The 14,983-nt window shown below is 41.7% G+C and overlaps 1 protein-coding gene and 1 long non-coding RNA gene across 4 annotated transcripts in view; one reads left to right on the plus strand and one right to left on the minus strand.

Annotated features, from left to right (window-relative positions):
- The window catches only part of CC2D2A (coiled-coil and C2 domain containing 2A), a 110,359-nt gene that overhangs the window by 48,094 nt on the left and 47,282 nt on the right, over positions 1–14,983 (minus strand). For all 3 annotated transcript variants that reach the window (XM_081959386.1, XM_081959387.1, XM_081959385.1), the window contains exons 14-18: positions 11,830–12,007; positions 10,890–11,046; positions 10,314–10,461; positions 7,557–7,695; positions 792–995 (exon numbers count right to left, since the gene is read on the minus strand). In XM_081959386.1, coding sequence (XP_081815512.1) covers positions 792–995; positions 7,557–7,695; positions 10,314–10,461; positions 10,890–11,046; positions 11,830–12,007 — 826 coding nt within the window. The remainder of the gene's footprint in view (positions 1–791; positions 996–7,556; positions 7,696–10,313; positions 10,462–10,889; positions 11,047–11,829; positions 12,008–14,983) is intronic.
- Positions 421–10,392, plus strand: LOC309395320. Its single transcript, XR_014175879.1, has 3 exons — positions 421–455; positions 830–1,032; positions 10,259–10,392. It is a non-coding gene; the product is annotated as an uncharacterized lncRNA (long non-coding RNA).

Below are 14,983 nucleotides of genomic sequence, written 5' to 3' on the forward strand. Positions count from 1 at the left end.
TCTGCAGTCTTTTGGGGGAAAGCTTTTAAAAAGTTTGAGGACCCCTGCCTTAGAGGTTTTCTACTCCAACCCCTGCTTGAGCTGGAGATCCTATACCATTTTGGACAAATGATTGCGCAATGTCTTCTTGAAAACCTCCAGTGATGGAGAACCACCAACTTCTGGAGGCAAGCTGTTATGTGTCTCTTTTATGATCTTTCACTTATTAATTCTTATCCTACCTTGGGTGCTTTGGAAAATAGGTCTTTATTCTCTGTGACAGCCCCTCAAGTACTGAAACACTGTTATCATATGAATCCTAGTCCTTCTCTTTGTTAGACTTCAAGTACCCAGTTCCTGCAACCAGTTCATCATACAATTTATTTTCTAGTATCATAACCATCTTTGTTTCTCTTCTCTGCACTCTTTCTAGAATCTTAACATCTTCTATTCAATGGGAAGATTTGAATGGTTTGGTAAGTTAAAGATTTAATATTTTCTTTTTCTACCCCTATCTCCCCCTTCGTTTTTTTTAAAGTATGCATAAAACTATTTAGTAAAACACAACACTATTTAGAGCAGTCCACTATAAGGCTCTGTCCTGTCTAGCTCTGGAAGAGTTTTATTCAAAAATTTGCTCATTCGAAGCTTGGAAGGTTTGTGATTAAAATAATATCATAAGTTTTCATCACAGATTTTCCTAAAATTGTTAAAGTTGCAGTGATCTCAAAAAAAAAAAAAACCCCTGAAACTAAGATGGGAAGTTTTACTGTCAATAAATTCTAATTACAATTTTTAGAATGATTTCTTACCTGCAAAATATTTTCACTGATCTCTCTTTCCAATAAAGGAACGAATTTATAATTTTGAAATTCAGCTACTTCATTCTTTCTAAGCTCAAGAAGCCAAAATCTTTTGGACATATTAAATTCCTCATCAGAAACAAAATTAAATTCTTGCTGCAATTGCTCCAGTCGAAGGAAATCTGGAATGGAAGAATCACCACATGGAGTAATCTGAAAAACAAAAAGGCTTATATACTTAAAGAAAAGTGTAAGTAAGTTTTTTAGTTGTGTATATGTATATATGTGCATATTCACACACACAGTGCTTCTGTGGGCAACATGGCAAAGAAGAGAATAGTAGGAGTGGAGTAGAGTAGAGTATCGTGGCATGGTGTGTCATAGAATAGAACAGAACAGAACATTCTTTAGTGGCCAAGTGCGTGTTATGCCATCCCCAAAACAAGCTTTGCAATGCAGACAACCTGACATTAGCAAATGGGCAGGGAGGACATTTGTTGATAATAGAGGGGAGTGGCCAGGGAAAAGAAAATTTTAATTGCTTTGTTTGCACTTAAAAGCATCAGAACCAGCTTCGCTATTCTTTTGTAACTATTTAAGCTCCAATAAAGTGTACTCTTGGTAAACAATGGCCCAGAAGTCTTTTTTTGCTAGTTAAATGAATGGGACAGTTGACAGTGTGATTGGACTCCAGTGCAAAAGGTCTCAGTATACATATAAACAACATGGTAATATAATTATAAATTAATAACAGGAGAAGATAGTATGAAAGATCATTATCATTGAAAATGTCAAGATTAAACCACTTTGCTTCGGGTCTTTTCCCGTGTAAGGTTCACACCTGCCATCTTCAAGCTGTGGGCTTAAAATGGGAACGGAGCTGCCGTCTTTCTGTAAGTCTTGGTGGGAGGGGATGGGGTGGTGGCTTTGTTTCAGTAAGTGGAATGATTGGTTGTGTGGTTGTATCATGATTGGTAGATTGGTGCTGATTGGTGCAGGTTGTGTGTGCATTGTTGTTTTGTATTTTAACGGCTTGGGTGGTGGGTGGTGTTCGTTTGTTGGCTAGGGCTGGTTTCCAGATGTTTGGTAGGCGGGAGGTATCATCACGTTTGTTCATGCTGTGGGGGTGTTTCTCTATTTCGATGGCTTCCATGATTATTCTCTTGTGGAGGTGTTCTGTTTTGGAGATTAACCTGGCTCCTTCAAAGTTGATTTCGTGTCCTGTAGCTTTAAGGTGCTGGAAAAGGGAAGAAGTTTTTTCTTTTTTTCTTACTGCGTTCTTGTGTTCTGTGATGCGTGCATTTATTCTCCTGTTTGTTTGTCCTATGTATATTGCTGGGCAGATTTTGCATGGTATTTCGTAGACTCCTTGGTTTTCTAGCTGGATTTTGTCTTTGGGGTTTCTTAAGATGTTGGCCCCAAATCTCAACCTTACACGGGAAAAGACCCGAATACAACAAAACCAGAAGCTGTGGGCTTAAAATGTGACCGGAGCTGCCATCTTTCTGTAAGTCTTGGTGGGAGGGGATGGGGTGCTGGGTTTGTTTCAGTAAGTGGAATGATTGGTTGTGTGGTTGTATCATGATTGGTAGATTGGTGCTGAGTGGTGCAGGCTGTGTGTGCATTGTTGTTTTGTATTTTAACGGCTTGGGTGGTGGGTGGTGTTCGTTTGTTGGCTAGGGCTGGTTTCCAGATGTTTGGTAGGCGGGAGGTATCATCACGTTTGTTCATGTTGTGGGGGTGTTTCTCTATTTCGATGGCTTCCATGATTATTCTCTTGTGGAAGTGTTCTGTTTTGGAGATTAACCTGGCTCCTTCAAAGTTGATTTCATGTCCCAAACATCTGGAAACCAGCCCTAGCCAACAAACGAACACCACCCACCACCCAAGCCGTTTGGTTTGACACAGGCAAGAAAAATCAAATGTACAGGTACAGAATAGGTAAAACCTGGCTTAACAGCAGTAAATGTGAGAGGGATCTTGCAGTTCTAGTGGACAGTCACTTAAATATGAACCAGCAGTCTGCTGCAGCTCCCAAAAAAGCCACTCTGATCCTCCATGATGACATCACTGTGGATGTTAGAGACCTTGTGCATCTCCACCTTCCATTTCAGGATGCCCCACAGATGCTCAATAGGATTTAGATCTGGAGACATGCTTGGCCAGCCCATCACCTTTATCCTCAGCTTCTTCTTCTTCTTTTTTTAAGTTTTATTGGTTTTTTTAACATTTATAGGGGAAAAGGTAATGGAAAGGTATACAAATTTTGGCAGTTGCAAAGTGTGATAGGCGCCCCTCCCCTCCAAATTCATAGTATACATCTGAATATAAAACATTAAATGCATAATCATATACAATCAGCATATTAATTCTATTGGTACTTTCAGTCAGTTTATACATTGTAATATATAATCCACATGTTAATTCCATTACTCCTTTCGGTCAGTTTATATCAATGAGATTTTCTTATTCATTTTTGTGATCTGAGCTTTCTTGGTATACCCTCAGCTTCTTTAGCAAGGCAGTGGTCATTTTGGAGATGTGTTTGGGGTCATCATGTTGGAATACTGCCCTGTGGCGCAGTCTCCAAAGGGAGGGGATTATGCTCTGCTTCAATATGTCACAGTACATGTTGGCATTCATGGTTCCCTCAATGAACTGTAGCTCCTCAGTGCCGGCAGCACTCATGCATTCCCAGACCACATACATTCCCACCACCATGCTTGACTGTAGGCAAGACACACTTCTCTTTGTACTCCTCACCTGGTTGCCGCCACATAAACTTGACACCATTGGAACCAAATAAGTTTATCTTGGTCTCATTGGACCACAGGACGTGGTTCCAGAAATCCATGTCCTTAGTCTGCAGCAAACTGTTTGCAGGCTTTCTGGTGTAGCATTTTTAGAAGAGGCTTCCTTCTGGGATGACAGCTCTGCAGACCGATCTGATGCAGCATGTGGCATAGGGTCTGAGCACGGACAGGCTGAACCCCCACCCCGGCCAAGAGTAGGAGACGAAAGGTCCCATTCCTCTGCAGCAATGTTGGCAGCTCTCATACGTCTATTTCCGAAAGCCAACCTCTGGATATGACACTGAGCATGGGCACTCAACTTCTTTGGTTGACCATGATGAGGCCTGTTCTGAGTAGAACCTGTCCTGTTCAACCACTGTATGGTCTTGGCCACCATACTGCAGCTCAGTTTCAGGGCCTTGGCAATCTTCCTATAGCCTAGGCCAATGACTACATCTCTAGGGATTGGTCTGCTAACTTTACTGAAGTTTGCAACAGTCATTGGTCTTATTTGAGAGGATGATGAGTCTGCATATAGACCGGACGCTGAACAACTAGTCCTGTGGTGCAGCTAGAAAAATCTGGAGCTGAACATGCCTAAAACTGTAGAGATGAGAGTGAATTTTAGGAGGAGCCATTCTATTCTATCACTTCTTACTATATTTGACAGCACAGTATCAGCAGTAGAATCCTTCATATTTGGGGTTTCTATAATCTTCTAGGATTTTAAATGAACACCTAACATTAGAACATCATTAAAAAAGCACAACAAAGAATGTTCATCCTGCATCAACTCAGAAAGTTCAGATTACCCCAGGAACTGTTGACAGAGTTTTACAGAGGAATTATTGTGCCTATCATTTGCGTTTCTATAAATGTCTGGTTTGGTACAGCAACCAAACAGGAAAGGTGCAGACATCAATGATAGTTAGAACAGTTCAACCAGCCTGTTTTCAATAGAAGACCTGTATACTGTGATGGGCCCAACCCTCTGGAATGACCTCCCCCCCGACATTAGAACCACTTCTGACCTCCGCTCCTTCCGGCAAAAATTGAAGACTCACCTGTTCCGATTAGCAGGCCTGGCATAATTACAACTGTCCCTCCTGGCAAATGTATTATTATCTGGTTATTTTAGGGTTTTTTAATCTTGTGTGTCTGTTTTAGGGATTTTAAAAAAAATTATATTTATTTAGCTTTGTACAGTTCTTTTAATTGCATTTTAACCTCCTCCAAACTGTACATATTTAATTTTGTACATATTTAATTTTTTATTGTATTTTTGTGATATTCTCTATGGACTGTACACCGCCCCGAGTCCCTTCTGGGAGAGGGGGCGGTCTAGAAGCACAAATAAATTGAAATTGAAATTGAACTGTGCAGGTCAGAAGAAGAGCTGAGAAAATACCTACAGACCCTTCACATCCTGCATATAAACTGCTTCAATTCCTCCCCTTGGGACACCATTACAGAGCGGGTCTAGGACCTTTTGTCTCCTATCCTTGGCCATGCCTCTTTCTCTGCCAGTGTTCCTCCTTGGCTGACACGCCCCCACCCATTCACCCTCAGCCCCTCCCACGTGCTTCACTGTGGCCCATTTACTAAACCAGGGTTCATCCTCAACTTTTCGCTGCTCGGGACAGTTAGCCACCAACCAATCAGCTACTTGACAATGCTGGCAGCCAGACGCCATGGTGCGATCGATCACAGGGGTGGTGGGGTTTAGGGAAGGGGCTGCCACCAAATGGCTTTAGGAAAGCCAAACGCTTTCCTAAAATGGGGTTGAAACTCCCCTGTGCCTGATCATGCCTCCCTGATAAGGGAAGGGAAGAGCAGGATGTGGATAAGTACTCTGCAGGCAGGCAGGCAGGCAGGCAGGCAGGCAGGAAGGCAGACAGACAGACAGACAGACAGACAGACAGAAAGACAAAAAGACAGACAGACAGACGGAAGGAAGGAAGGAAGACAGACAGACAGACAGACAGAAAAAAGGAAGGAAGGAAGGAAGGAAGGAAGGAAGGAAGGAAGGAAGGAAGGAAGTGGGTGGGAAGAGAGAAAGCCAAACGCTTCTTAGGAGAAGAAATGGGAGGGCCAGCTTCATCCAAAGGGAAGGGGGAGAGAGAGAGAAAGAGAGAGAGAGAAGGGAAACAAAAAAAGGAAGCTGGATGGATGGATGGATGTACGGAGGGAGGGAGGAAGAGAGAGAAAAAGGAGAGGAAGGAAAGACCACAAACCCTGGCACTAGACGCAGCTTCAGAGGATGCTTTGAAACAGCACAGCAATCCAGGGCCGGAAGGGACCTCGGAGGTCATCTAGTCCAACCCCCTTCTCCAGCAAGAGACCTTATATCATCTTGGTTATTTTGGTGCCTCTAACTCAGAGGAAAAATTCCCAGAAAAGGGAAGGAGTTTACTAGGCAAGGCTGCCATGCAGAGGAAGGCAGAGATAGTCCTCGACTTAAGACAACAATTGAGACCAAAATTTTGGATGCTAAGAACAAAAAAAAAAAAAAAAAACCCTGAGAAGCCAATTCCTACTTTCTCTGGAACTGAGCAAATGATTTCATAGTATTCTCCAGGAAGGAAATATAGTTTTCCAGTGATAAGAACTAAAGGAGCTCAAATGTCCCCAAAGAAAAAAAAGGCTGTGTTGCTTATTGGTAATTCACTACTCAAAGGAACAGTCATCAATTTGTATACCTCACAATATCTTAAGGGAAATGAGTTGTCTCCAAGTGCAAAGATGTGACAGAGAGGCTAACTAAAATAATCAAGTCCACTGATTGCTATCCCTTTCTACATTTTCATGTCAAGACGAATCATGCAACTAAGAGCCTGGATCAATTTCAAAGGACTATGAACAACTAGACAAGTATCTGGGTGCCCAGATCGTGCTCTCATCTGTATTCAGGATGAAAGGTAAACAATCAACCAATGAAGGAATGGAACATTTTAGAAGTAAACTGCTGGCTCAAAGGATGGTGGCATCATAAGAATTTGGGATTTGTAAACCATGATTTACACTACCTATATGAAGGGCTTCTAGCAAGAAACAGACTTCATGTCACAAAGACCAGCAAGAATGTGTTAGGGAAACAACTGGTTCCCTAGCCAAAGGGCTTTAAACTAAAAGTGCAGGGGAAGGAAACCTATTTATAGGACTAAATCCAAAGCCTAAGGCCAACACAACAAACCAAATAACATGAAAGGGAGTACTAAAGAAAGGACACACAAGTACAATCAGGAGATATAGGAAGTTCAACCATAAGGGCTCAAATGCCTGTATACCAATGTTCGTAATAAGAGGGACCAACAGGGAGAGGTTGAAGTTCTAGTAGATGAAGGGAAATACAATATGGGAGTATTGGTGAGATGGACCCATGCTTGGAACACACAATTAGGATATAAATTGATTGGAGCACACAACTAGGATATACATTGATTGGAACACACAACTAGGATATAAATTGTTCAAATGAAACACACCTAACAAAAGAGGAGCTGGAATTGCATTACATGTAAAAAATCACTACACTTTTACAGAAATAAATAATAAAGCTAACCCCTGGATCCTTGTTCAACTTATCTTCTAATTTCTAACTTGAGGTTATTAGATGCTTTAGCAATATCATAACAAGTCCTCTGGAAGAAGGAAGAAAACAACAACGGTAAATCACACCAGTAACCTCCAGGGATGGAATCAGTAACCTATCTGGGCCTGCCTTTGTGTTCCAACTCTAGAATTTGCATCTGTGATACAAAATAAAGAATTAGGGTCAAAGCCCAGACCCATTTTCTAATGAAACATTCAATGCATCCAAGACAACCATCTGTGCACACATGTAAGGAATATGCCAAAAGGAAGAATCACCTGTCTATTAATTATATTAACCTGCATCACTAACTTTTCAGGTGAGGCTTTGGGAAAATGTAGGATAAAAATATCTGGAAGTTCAGCATCATGAATAATAGAAAGTTCTTACTTTTAAAAACTGCATCAGGGCTGCGTTGCTTGGATCGTTAGGATCAAGTTTTGTTTCAGTCACCCACTTGGCTAATTTCTTCATGTCAGTTAATCCAGATGTGCCAATTGATGTAATAGCATCCACTTTTTTTAAGGACCTGAAATTTTGACATAAGAGTAAAAACAATTGGTTAAAATAAGTCTTCCAAATATTTTGGAAGAAAGAAAGAAAAATAAAGAATCTCTATGTTGGGTGTTCCTAGTTATGGATTGTCGATTTTGTATAAATTCATTAATTTGCCGTTTCAAATAAAATTTACACACAGCTTATAATCACATCACATCATTTCACAAGACTCACTACTGTATTGTTTAAAAAGCTCATGGTAAGTTAATAAAGAGAAAATAAATCTGAAGTATTTTTATTCAATGAAATATCATTGTAGGATGACTTCCGGTAGCCGAGGGCGACGGACGCTTGCGTCTGCTGTTTGCTGAAGTCTAGGGGGAGCACAGGGTGTTTTGGAGGGGCGCCCTGCCGTGGGGGCGGCTTGCTGGGACCCCTGGAACAGCGGCAGCCGCGGGGGGGCCTCCAGCTTTGCCCCAGGAGCCGAGGAGCATAGGGGGAGCGCGGAATGCTACCGCGTGCCTTCGCCGAACAGAGCCTGGAAGGAAACGAGCAATTTTAAAGATACAGCTGAAGTACGGTGAGGTGGGAGGTCTCCCCAAGTCTTTTATTGCTTTATTCAATTGACTGAATTGCAGTTTTTCTGGGACTTTGTTTCAACTTTTGGAAGAGTTGAGATTGGAGGGGGGGGAATTCCCACCCCTCTCGGAAAAGCGGCACTTGCAAAATCTCTCCCTCTCATAGGGGAGAGAGAGAGTTTAAAACTTACTTTCACTTCCCTTAAACAATGGGGATTTTTTTTTTTTTACCACAATTGTGAGAGAAAGGACGGCTGAACTGACTCTTCTTTAAACTATGTATGGAAACTTTGGACTTGTTGCTTCCTGACCACCTGTAAAGGCTGAGCCAAGATGGCCAACTTCCTCTTTCTTCTTTGTCTTTATGAATGAGACTCCTCCCTTGGAAGATTTTATGGCTCTGAACTAATTTCCACTCCAGAGATCTCCAGGAGCCTCTCTAAATGCATTTTTCCCTTGGATTTGGAATATTTTGATCTACTTATTTGATCTATCTCTGTATTAGAAGATTTCTTCCCTCTTGGATTTGCCTGCCTTGTGATCTCTACCAGCTGTGCTTCCCTACAGACGCCATTTCTTTGTACAGATTAATAACTATTTCTGAGCTTCATGATGGGTCCAAAAAAGCTACCACCTGGCAAGGCTTCATCGGCCCCAACATCTTCCACGTCAAGTCCGATTGCGCAGCAGTCACAACTGGGGTCATTTCTACAACCTAAAGCCCCTGAAGAGAGTGCAAGGGATTTGTCTACTCACCAGATGCTTCAATCTATCTTAAAGGGACAGGATGAAATAAAAAAACAACTACAAGACTTAAATGATCAGCTCAGAGAAACGAAACAACAAGCCACACGGAATGAACAGAGAATAGGTGTACTGGAAGAGGGTGCGGTTGGGATGAGGGACGAGGTGAAGACAATTCAAAGGGGGAATGTAGAATTTGAAAACCACATGATAAAAATGGAATTTGAAAGGATGTCCTTTTTCCTTAGGTTCCAAAACCTGCCAGAAGTTGAGAATGAAGATCTTAAGGAGATTATGACCACAATATTAGCAGAATACATTAATAGAGATAAACAACAGCTTTGGTGGGACACTGACCTGATCTATAGGATTAACTCAGCCTATGCAAGAACACACAATGTTCATGTTAAATTTTTTAGAAAGACCACAAGAGATGAGGTCCTAGGAGCTCAAAGGAGAGGACCACTAAAAGATAAAGATAAAGAAATAACCATTCTTAAGCAGATCCCAAAGAAAATAAGAGATAGGAGGAAGAAATATTCCTCTTTAGCAAAAACATTATATAACAAAGGGGTCTGTTTCAGGTGGCTATTACCAGAAGGCTTGTTGATTTTCTGGGAGGGCAACAGACTAAGAATCAACACAGTTGTGGAGGTGGAGGCTTTCACTAAAAAATACAATGCTCTCCTAGATGAAATGGGGGATGGTACACAAGAGACGAGGGAGGGAGGGGCTGAGGCTCTGCCAGCAGGCGGGGGGGAGGATGCAACAATTAGAAGGCTCAGGTCACAAAAGTGATTTGAAACATTATTGCAATTGTTGTTACAATGTACTTTTACGGAAGTGATACAAAACAAAATGATTGAAACATACTGATGATTTAGTGTTAAACTCAAAACTGCTAATATCTATTCAAATGTTGAGGTTTTTCCTTTTAACTCTTGTTTCTAAAAGTTGTGAGACTTGGGGGGACTGCTCTCCCCCACACGATGTAGCTGTCAAAATGTTATCACAGCCCTTTGAACCCGTTTTCCTTGGAAAATTTGTAAAAATAAATAAAACTTGTTTAAAATAAAAAAAAAAAATATGAATGAAAAAAAAATGAAATATCATTGTACTTTAAATAATACACAATGCCAGTACAGAGTAGTTCAAGAGTCAATAATGGTCAGCTGATACATGCATACAAAACTTAAAATATAATTCAACATCTGGCTAAAACAATGATTCCAAAAATTACGAAGCCTGACGAGGTTTTTTTTCTCTCGCTAGGAAAGAACGGGCTTATGTAGGACTTGTTGAATCCAACTCTGTTGAAGTTCACTACCTTGAAAGAGCAGAGTTCTTCTGTGACACAGGAGGAACCAGTGGTATCCCATTTGCTCCAACTGCCCATGACACACTGCATGACACTTTACCAGAAGTCATTAAAATCATAGTATTACTACCGTCTGCTTCAAATGAAAATGGAACCCCTGCAAGAAGAGATCAAAAAGATCTGCTCAGATCTGACAAATCAACCATGGTTTGTGTTCTTTTGAACCAATAAAAAATACATGGCTTGCATAGTCTTTAATGTTGTTATATTTTTCCTTGGAGGGAGGGAGGGAGGGAGGGAGGGAGGGAGAAAGGAAGGAAGGAAGGAAGGAAGGAAGGAAGGAAGGAAGGAAGGAAGGAAGGAAGGAAGGAAGGAAGGAAGGAAACCAGTTTTCAGCAAGTTTTGGAGAACTATTAAAGGTTGTTGTGAAGCTGAACACATCAAGTTGCCTACGAGATGACAGTTAAGTCTATGGACATACTGGGTAAGTATTTTAACAGCACTAAAGCCACAATCTGTCAACTATGTTAGCTGGTTTACAATCTTCTGAACATGAACAAATAAGAAATGGAACAATCTCTGTACCACTGCCCACTCCTTCATGGTCCAGTGTTACACACTGGTCACTGCTGAATTCAATTTCTTCGATGGGAGCTCTTCCTGTCAGAACAGTTGTCTCCGGGATGGGCACAAATACTTCCATTAACAAGTTAGCACTGCCAAGTCCAATTGTTTCATAAACCTGTAATAAAGGGAAGAAAGTATTCCAAACCCTAATCACTTTGAGTGCTTGGTAATTATATTTAATTTACATCCTTTTTTCAAATATATTCTCAGGGCCATAAATAAGTACATGCATTTCAAGGGACTGGAGAAGGATGGTTTAAGTTAGAATTGCTTGTCTCTCATTATGTATCATAGTATCAGGGCTACACTGTAAAAATATGCTCTAGCTTGGGATATACTAGAATGGTAATTGGGTGGGCTCCCTTTCCCTGATAAGTGAAAGCAGAGAAAGTGATTCTTGTTTGAAAATCCAGCTCTTGTTACACAAAAGCCACTAGATCATGGACTCCAAAACCAGCAACTGCGGAGGAAACACCAGCGGTTCAAAGGAATGCTATTAAATTAACAGGAAAGTATTGACATTTATTCTTTACAAGCTCTTTACCATTGCATATACATAACTAGTTGGAGCGAAAGTTTTGCAGAATTTTGTTTGAAATAGATAGTGGTTCAAACTGCCATCGAAGCAGTGTAGAAGTACAAAAAAAAATAAAAATAAAAGCAAGAAAAATTGAGCATGCCATCTATATCCCATACAAGGCTAGCCTTGTCCATGAACAGAATTTCACTATGAAAAGAACTTTCTGTCATTCAAATCCATGGATAAAATAAATTACTCAAGTTCCTCTGTGGAAACTAAATCTAAACGAGTGAAGTTAGGATTTCTTCAGAACTCTTAGACATAGGTAAGAATATTTATGTTCTACTGTTTCTCTATGTGTTTAACACAATAACTTACCTGCAATTTTAAACTCTCTGGCCAATTGAATATTTGCACATTAAAAATCTGCCCAATGTGAATTCTAAAGTCTGAGCTCATCTGTCGAGAAACTGTTCGAGACACCTCTTTGGAATTGAAAAGAACTTTTAAGAAGATAGACCTTTTCTTCACATCTTCACGTCTTGCAACTTCACTTCTACAAACAGGTTAACAACAAGTAAATAAAACATGTACATTTGCTTGAATAATAATAAAGAAGAGAAGAGAAAGAATTAAGATAACAAAATAGAGATATAATGATTGTGCCAAAAGAAAGCAAAAGTAGAACCAATAGTTAATAGACACCTTGAGTGTAATCGCAAAACAACTGGAGCACCATTTGAACACTATCAACACCACAGACAACATAAACATCAATCAATTGCAAAAGGCAGTTTTATTCGGAACAGCTTATATCAGTGATGGCGAACCTATGGCACGCGTGCCACAGGTGGCACGCGGAGCTATTTGTCAGGGCATGCGAGGCGCTGCCCTGTCAGCTGGCCAGCTGAGTTCACCCTTTTTTAAAGCCATTTTTCACCCTCCCCAGGCTCCAGAGGCTTTGTAAGAGCCTGGGGAGGGCGAAAAGAGCCCCCCGCCCCCCCGAGGCCCTCCGGAGGCTTAATGAGCTTCCCTGACACCTTCGGAGCGCTCAAAATGACCTTCCAAGCAAACCGGAAGTCACTTCCTGTTTGCTCGGAGGATCGTTTTGAGTGCTCCAAAGGCTTCAGGGAACATCCGGAGGCTTCCCTGAAGCCTTCGGAGCGCCAAAACGATCCTCCGAGCAAACCGGTTTGCTCCGAGGGTCATTTTGAGCGCTCCAAAGGCTTCAGGGACCATCCGGAGGCTTCCCTCACGCCTCCGGAGGGCGTCCAGGGAAGCGTGGGAGGCTGTTTTCGCCCTCCCCAGGCTCCTCTAAAGCCTCTGGAGCCTGGGGAGGGCGAAAAAAGCATGTAAAAATGGGGGGAGCGCCTGTAGTGCGCGCATCCGCACTGGGGTGTCGCACATCGCATTATGGGTGCGGCAAGCCCACACACGCCCCCCCCTGCACTCCCCCCACTTACGGCACGCGAGCCAAAAAAGGTTCGCCATCACTGGCTTATATCCTGCGACAATTTAACACTATCAAACATCAACATCTGCTTATCTCATGTCCTTGGAAAGGACTTGACAGGTGGACAAAAATGCCAAATCCTGTAGTGACTGACTGCATGACCAATCAAAATAATTTATTCATTTTATATATTGCCCAACTTCCATCAAGTCTGGGCAGTTTTGTCTTTGAGATGTTTCATAGGGTTTTGATAACTAAAACATGTGTTTAAAATAAGATAGTCTTCACTCTATGCCAGGGGTGTCCAAACTTGGGAACTTTAAGACTTGTGGACTTCAACTCCCAGAATTCCCCAGCCACAAGTCTTAAAGTTCCCAAGTTTGGACACCCCTGCTCTATGCAGTGCGTGCAATCCCTTTTTCACATCTCTAACCCCTCCCCCCCCCAAATCATAAAAGTTCTAAAGCACAGGCTCTTTTCCCAAAATAAAATTACACATCATTACCTTAGTCCCACATTCTGCCAATTTGAAAAATAGAGGCTGGCTGCAGAATAGCTGCCAAAGACAAGGCCAGAAAGACCACAATGTTGCTTCTTTGGAAGAGAAAAGGGCTAAAATTGCTTTTTTGTTTCGTTTTCTTTTGCAATGAGGAAATTTTCAATTAAAAAAATAGGAAAAACCACAATCCTGCCTCTGCTGAATGCTGGAGACATTATCTCCAAATGTTCTTTGGCCCACAGTTATGGAATTGAAAACAGACTGGCCCCTTGCTACATTTCTGGCATGAATGAACAATCTTTACTTTCAAACATCTGGCTGCTATTCCAGGCATTCTGAAAATAAACATCTTAGGAACTGATTTGGAGTCAACAGCATTTTCAAATCTTAGTTTTCTACTGACTTTTCAAAGAAGTGACCATTTCCAGTTTATATGAAATGAGAAGGAGCAAATATTTAAATGTTTTAATTATTATTATCAACACAATATTCAGATATTAGAATACACTGGCAGATAAACCAATGTTAAGAATGTGCACCTCATTTAGAAACTGTTGTGTTTCTCCCACATGACTTATAAGAGGCAGTTATAAGAACATAATTGAAAAAAAATCCATCTGGGTCTGGGAGTTTTGTAATTACAGGCTGATCTCCAATCTTTTGAATAAAAATAAATAATTGAGAAAATGATGGATCCATACCTCTTGATCCACTTGAATTAAATTAATTATTTGGACTTTTTCATCGAGCATGCTTTGGGGAACTTTGGGAAAATTAGATGGGAAATGTGATCCTTCAAATCTTTCTGGGATTGGCTGGGCCCTGCCAGTGGTGAAATTCAACTTTTTCTACTACCAGTTCTGTGAGTCTGGCTTGGTGGGTATGGCAGGGGAAGGATAATGCAAAATCCCCATTCCCTCCCCACTCTGGGGCCATGCAGAGGAGGTATTTTCTGGTTCTCCGAACTATTCAAAATTTCTGCTACCGGTTCTCCAGAACCTGTCAGAACCTGCTGAATTTCACCCCTGGGCCTTGCCCATCTCACTGCCTAAGTGATTCTAGGCCAGTGATGGCGAACCTATGGCACACATGCCACAGGTGGCACGCGGAGCCATTTGTCAGGGCACACAAGGCGCAACCCTGAAGCCTCCGGAGGGCCTCCAGGGAGGCGGGGGGCTCTTTTTGCCCTCCCCAGGCTCCTATAAAGCCTCTGGAGCCTGGGGAGGGTGAAAAAAGCAAGTAAAAATGGGTGGGTCGCGCCTGTTGTGCACGCATGCGCACTGGGGGATTGCGCATTGCATTATCCGTGCGGCACACCCGCACACGACCCCCCTGCGCTCCCCCCACTTGTGGCATGCGAGCCAAAAAAGGTTCGCCATCGCTGTTCTAGGCAGTTAGTAATAAAATGTCATAAAATTATATAAAAGAATTTGGTGCTGAGGAGACTTGACACTTAGATAGCTGACTGCTGATTTCCTATTAGGGATGATTTAGAGAGCTGAGTTGATCTTCAAAACCTTAAAAGACCGTGGTGTATACTATGAACCTGCTCAGGGACTTTGATCAGCAGAAGCCTTCCT

The sequence above is a fragment of the Natrix helvetica genome (assembly GCF_964273705.1).
Source record: "Natrix helvetica genome assembly, chromosome: 7".
In the NCBI taxonomy this organism is placed as follows: Eukaryota; Metazoa; Chordata; class Lepidosauria; order Squamata; family Natricidae; genus Natrix; species Natrix helvetica.